Here is a 6747-nt window from a genome sequence, read left to right on the forward strand (position 1 = left end):
ATTAACAACACTCAGGATTTGATAGGATGAGAGGAAATGGCCTCAAGTTGCATCAGGGGAGGTTTAGATTGAATATCGAGAGCAATTTCATTACTGAGAGGGTTGTCAAGCCCTGGAACAAGCTGCCCAGGGCAATGGTTGAGTCACCATCCTTGGAAGTATTGTGTAGACATGGCACTTGGAGGCATGGTTTAGTGGTGGGCTTGGCAGTGCTGGGGAAACAGTGGACTTGATGTTCTTAAAGGTCTTTTCTAATCTAAATTATTTCATTATTCTAAAAGTATGACACACACAAGGAGTGCAGGTGCCCAGTGAAATGGGCAGTTGCTGATGTAAATGGTCTTGGGTCACTCAGGTGCACTTTGTTCAGCCTGCAGCCTGACCTGTGTGTGTAGGTGTAGCAGAAAGATCTGCTCTGAGTAAGTGCTTGGTTACCCAGCAAGGGGAGGAATTGTTCCAGAAAGTACAGGTCTGATTCCTTTGTTCATATGCAAAGTGTGTAATTCAGTTCACAGATCTGTGTAATTTGTGTCTTGTAATTTGTGTCTTGTAATGGTTGCATTTAAGACATAATTGCCTGGCTACTCATTTGCTATCTTTAACAAAGCAGAAAAATGGGATGCCTTTTTCAAAAATAGGAAGGTTAAGAAAAGGAAAACTTTTAATTTCTAGACCTTGTTTACCACTGTTGCCCTCTGTAGGAGTGATAGGTATTCCCCACTTCCTGCTGAAATTTAAGAAAAGCTTTCATATATAATCTTTAACTGCTTTTGTAACTGAGTTAATTTTTCTTTCTTTTCCTCCAACCACTTCCTGCTCATCCTTTATCAACACAGTCTCGATCTCGACAAGAAGATCCAGAACAGCTTAGGTTGAAACAGAAGGCCAAGGAGGTGAGTGCTGAGCTTAACATGAACTTTTATTTTGGAAGTTTTATTTTGGAGTTGAAAGAGAGATAATGACCCATCCTTGTTCTGGCACATACAGATGCAGCAGCAAGAGCTAGCACAAATGAGACAGAGGGATGCCAACCTGACTGCGTTAGCTGCCATCGGTCCCAGGAAGAAAAGGAAAGTAGATTCACCAGGGTCTGGATCAGGGACAGAGGTACAGTATAATTGTCACCTTTGGTTTTACTGCCTCAGCCTCTGTGCAAACCTTTCTGTTGAGAGCTTTTTCCCCAGTTTGTGGAAGCTCCCTGAGCAGCAGAAGTGTGTTGTGTTCAGATTTGCTCACTCCAAGGCCAGGATCAATTTTTAGCACCTGTAGTGGCGTAGGGAATAGAATCTGAGTGCTCATTCCCTGATTCATGGAACTGGAGGGACGTTAGAAAAACCATCTCTGATCTAACAAGTCTCAGCTTTTTGGACCTCCATAGTTCTGGAAGGAGATTTTTGTGTTTCAACCAATCTAACTTGAAGTGCAGAGTAATGCTGAGGTAGGTGGGGTGGTAGAATTCAGTCACTGCTAAATTTGACAGCAGGAGTTTCAAATTACAGCAGCTTACCTAATTTTTCTCTTCAGCAGTTGATTTGCCTTAGTTTTAGTGTCTCCACAGCACATGAGTTTGACCAGTTCCATCTGATCAGGATGTTCTTGCACATCCTCTTTATATTCTACTGTTGAATCTGCCTTTTAAAAAATTCTCAGCAGACCAGGTATTGGAATGCTCAGTGTCTGATTCATTTAATTTACATTCTGGTACATGATTATCTGCTGTATTTCTAAACAAGTTAATAAACAAGAAATGGTATAAAATTGCTTTCTGCATGAGACATTCAATGTGGGATTTCTCTAATGTTTAAAAAGAATAAAACATTCTCGAAAATTGTCGTTTGTTGGACCAAAAGCTCTCTTTATAATTTGAGGATTTTCCCCCGTGGGGTTTTGTGTCTGATAGCAAGTGACAGAATAGTAATAGTTTAATAGTCCTGTTTAATACTCCTTGAGCATTCTTAACTTTCAGTGCTAAAGCATTTATACTGTAGAAAAGCCTCAAAAGAGTTCACCTTGTTTTATACTGAACTGCTGGAAGTAATAATTTACATATGCTTGACATAAAATGGTAGAGAAAAATTTGAATACTAGTAAATGTTATTTTTGTTTATAAAAAATCAAGTCTCTTGAGCATCTTTTATAAAGTAATTTTAAGTTTTGAAATTTACTAAAATGTCTGCTACTGAGAATAAGACTTGTTTTTATATAAGCTGACAAATTACTCTATTAAAGGTTTATGGATGTGGTTTAAAATTATGAAAATTACAGAATGGGGCACTTTGCAAAGATAGATGTGTACACAAATGAAGTTGTCTCAGAGGAATATGCTGAAGTACCTCATGCAGAGTTAATGTTGGTATTGCTTACTCCTGCATGCTCAGCTGTGCCACCTTAATGGTCTGTTAATGTCACTGAGGTTATGGGATGTATTTTGCATCCCCTGCGAACACTTGTTTGTATTTCATCTAAATCTGACTAATTTAGTTATCTTGGATTAATCACTGGTTAACCAATTAACTACAGGTTCCCTGGAAATCCAATCTTTTTGTCTGCTTAATTAAGAAGCAGCTGCCTTTGATCTGATACTCACAGCTGTGCTTTTGCTGCTGTGTCACTTGACATTTTTAAATTGGGCTCCACTTGTCACCATTTGTATGCAGTTTGTGGTTAAGGCATATTACAAGAAGTGTGGGGAAAAAAGGTTTGTTGTTACTTAGACACAGTTTTGTAAATGGAAGCTTTTGATGTCTACAAATGCTGACTCTTAATTACATGTAAAATCACTTCATAGTAGTAATTGCACTGTTTTGTTTCCAAATTCAACAAAATAGCTTGCTGTCACTTTGGGAGTTTTATGTCCATGTGATTTTACTGAAAGTTACCAAAAAGCTTCTTAACTTATTCCATACATAATTCTGTGTCTTTAAAGACTCCTAAAATTTTACCTTTGCATTTCCAGTATTATGGTCTACATAATAAAACTCAGGCTTGAGCTTTCACTAAAGAATATTTAAAAAATAAGAATAAAACCCCTTCCACCCATTCTTTCTCTTCTCTAGCAATCATACGTATGTGAGAAAATTTAATTAGTGTCCAGTACTTTCCTGCATCTTCTAATTTCCACTGAAGTTGGTGAAAATTAGATGGCCAAATTGTGCAAGTGCCTTAAAATATCCCTTGAAAATCCAGCCTTTGAGCAGCCCTAACAACAGGATTTTAGGGATTTGGTGTTTGCTGGATCAACAGAATGCTTGAAAACAGAATCAAAAATAAACACAAAGATCTGACTTTAATGTTAGCACTGTGGCGAAGCAAGCTCACCTGCATTGACCAGAGTTCTAACCCAGAGTGATCATTTCTAGTGCAGGTTTAGGTTGGTTTGATCATCAGTAATGTTAATTGATTAAATACATTACTTTCACACCTATTAGTGGGAGCCTCAGCAGTTTATTCACATGGCTCATGCACCACTCTAAATTTGGGCTTTTTTTCAAGTCTGGGGTGTTTTTATTTAGAAAAAAAAATTAAAATCCTCCAAACACAGTGGCAGATCAGTCTTTATTCACTGCTGGGGTGTGTTTGGTGTCATGAAGTATAAAAGTTTCATTAAAAAAGAAAAGATAACATAGAGAAAAATGAATGCGTAGCTGAGCCTCAGAAATCGAGCCCGTTCCCAGAAGAAGTCATTATTTAGTAAATCCCTGGCAGCGGACAAAGATTCCCGGCTGGAAGTTGGGGGCACAGCCTGGATTCCGCTCCGCGCGCGCCATCTGCCGGCCGCTGCGCGGTGCTGCAGCTGCTCCCGGCCCGCTCCCTCCCCGCCCTTCCGTGCCGCTCGTTTGTCCTGCCGCTTCGGGAAACTCCCGGTGCACCAGCGGGATGAGTGATGCCGAGAGATGGAGAAGCATTCAGGGGTCATTAGAGAATATGCGACTGTGTCTAGGAAAGCTTCTCCTAAATTTAGGCCTGAGCTTGGTTACAGCTGTTGTCATCAGAAGGAGAACACCCTGCCATGGAGATCAGGAGGATCTAGGACATGATTCAAGGCCTCAGAGTCCTGGGAATAGGACTGCTCCCCAGGTCATCCACAGCTCCTTGGCATCTGTGTGCTGAGACTGTGAAGAATCCTGTCCTTTTGGTTTGGTTGTTGGGATTGCCTGTCCTTAGCGCCTTCCTGAAAACACAGGCACTGCTTTGGGGCTTTTTTGTCTGTACTGAATGACACTGAAAACTTGTGATTGTTCAGCTGTTGTTAATAAATCAGAATTAAAAAGGAAATCTCTAATCTGGTAGCCTACAGCTGCCTGACTGTGTAGAGTTTTTAGGTCACACGTTTTCTCTGAAAAGTTTTGGAGTGCTTTCAGGCATGGACTGACTGACCCGTTCTTGTGCTTTCCAGGGATCTGGTTCGAGTGCAGCAGTCCCAGGCAGCTCTGGAGTTGGAACAACCAGACAGTTTACGCGACAAAGGATAACGCGGGTGAACCTCAGGGACCTCATATTTTGTTTAGAAAATGAGCGAGAGACAAGCCATTCACTATTGCTATACAAAGCATTCCTTAAGTAAAATGGAAAAGATCAAGGTATTTTTGACGGAGAGACGCCTGAGGACATTTTTTAATATATTTGCAAATGACGCCTTTTTGTAACAAGCGAATGGGATATTGTTTAAAAAACAACCACCTCTTTACATGGAACAGTTTTATATTCCTGTTTATAAATAAACTCTTCAGTGTGAGAGAAATACATTTCTGTAACAGTGAGGATACTTACAAGGCCTGTGGATACTATAAAAGGACAATTAAGTTTTAACTCATCTCTTGATTGAGTGGCCTTCTTGCCAAACAAGCCATATATAAAGACTGATGGAATCGTTTAGCAAATAACTAGCTACCCTTTGTCAGCCCTGTAGCAGTTTCAACATTAATTGTTCATTTTAGTTCAGTTTTATTCAACTAAATCCATTACATAGGCATATGTCTACAGCAGATGACCTCATTTCGTTTAGCTTTTTTTTTTTAAACAGTCAGTTAGCAAAGCAAACTGATTTTTTTTAAGAATATTTATCTTTCCCCCAAATGCTCAAAATCTAGAGGGATATACAGTTAATTTTAAACATAACCTCAATTTTAATCACATTATTGCTTATTAGAGGCCCTGAAATCCCATAAAGGAGGGTTACTTCTGAATGTTTTAGCAGCATCTGTAAAAATGCATTTTATTTGCTATAGTTTGTAAAGCTGTAAAGTTAAAAAAGGAAAAAAAGGAAAAAAAGAGAAACCTTTTCAGCATAAATATATTTTACTTGCACTGTGTTTTTTAGCTAAAGTGAAAGCTTAGATTAAATAAAATCAAAAGTTGAGAGGAATCATCGAAAGACTTTCTCAGTGTGAATCAAGTGTTGAAAAATGGTTGGTGTATTTTGTCAGTAATTGTACATAATTTTTGGCACATAACATAAAAATGGCTATGTAAACTATAATTATTTTGCTAAAAGACTGTATGCAAGCTGTGGGCCTACTTTAAAGATGTCCAGAGCAAAGTCCCTTCTTTGTACCTATTTTTTTATTACAAATATACTAATTGGTTCTTTATATTTTCAGAGGTTATTGTATTAAATTGTCTATTGATAGTACTTTTATGACTGTAAATACTTTGGCTTTCTTTGTGTGGACTCTCATGGTAGAATTTAACTCTTGCGTGTAAACTGAATGCTGATCAGTATTTTTATCAACACCTGACAACTGTTACACCCCTTTTATTTTGTCTTTTAGGAAATCCTGTCTTTCCATTTTTTTTTTCATGTAAATTTTGCACAGTTACTTGTTCATATGTAAATATTTTACTTTCAAAAATGAAGTTTTTAATTGCTATTGTTTTATATAGGATTGAAAGAAAATTAACTCCTTTATTAAAAACAAATTTATCTGTATTTGCTAATGTATTTTTCTCTCTAAATCTTTTCTCCACTTGGATTTATTTTTCTTGGTACAGTAAAAGATGAGTCTGCTTGAGGGGATTGTTTGCTAAAGATGCACTTTATACTGTTTTGTTTTATCAGTGTTTTGGAGCTATGTGATTTCATGAATCTTGGCATTTGATTGTTGTCTTAAGGGTCTTGGAGTAGCATCAGTGGACAGTGGGTTTGGTTTGGTTGGTTTTTAAGCAGGGAAAGGTGTCTGAAACATCTGAAATATTTTGTGTTTGTCTAGTGAAGGTTTAATAAAACAGCCTCTCCTTGGGGGCAGCCTGCTCCCTCCAACACAGCTAAAGTGGTTTGCTGAAGAAAGTAGGACATCAAACACAATTTGGAGCACAATTATGAAAGAAAATAGTCAGGGAGACTTCTGATTATCAACGTGAAAATCTTAGAAGCATTTCTGATGTTCTGCACTGAATATTTAGCTTTTGGGTTGTATTTTTTTTAATTCCTCCTCTCATGGGCCACTTAACCTAATAATTTTGAGGGCCTAATCCTGCTGATACATTTATTTGCTGATTATTCCTTGCATACAGACAAATCTGCCCACAGGCTGCTGCCCCAAGCCCTGCTGTGAACAGGCACTGGCAGCAGGCCCCTGGGAGATCAGTGTCTCTGAAAAAGAGGATCAGCTCCTAAAGGGATGTGCTCACCTGACACCCTGTGTGACACTGACCCCGAGACTCATTGTTTGTAAACTCCAAACCTTTAAGTTGTGTCATGGTATTAAGTGGAAAGAAACACCTTTGACTTTTGGCCAAAACACTGTC

General features: G+C 38.4%; 1 protein-coding gene across 1 annotated transcript in view; it reads left to right on the top strand.

Annotated features, from left to right (window-relative positions):
* The window catches only part of TAF4 (TATA-box binding protein associated factor 4), a 37390-nt gene extending 31376 nt beyond the window's left edge, over positions 1-6014 (top strand). Inside the window, exons 14-16 of the mRNA XM_053993111.1 lie at positions 837-893; positions 988-1107; positions 4397-6014. Of these exons, the coding sequence (XP_053849086.1) occupies positions 837-893; positions 988-1107; positions 4397-4564 (345 nt within the window). The 3' untranslated portion in view covers positions 4565-6014. The remainder of the gene's footprint in view (positions 1-836; positions 894-987; positions 1108-4396) is intronic.
* The last annotated feature ends 733 nt before the right edge of the window (positions 6015-6747 follow it).

The sequence above is a fragment of the Vidua macroura genome, chromosome 17, assembly GCF_024509145.1.
Source record: "Vidua macroura isolate BioBank_ID:100142 chromosome 17, ASM2450914v1, whole genome shotgun sequence".
Taxonomy (NCBI): domain Eukaryota; kingdom Metazoa; phylum Chordata; class Aves; order Passeriformes; family Viduidae; genus Vidua; species Vidua macroura.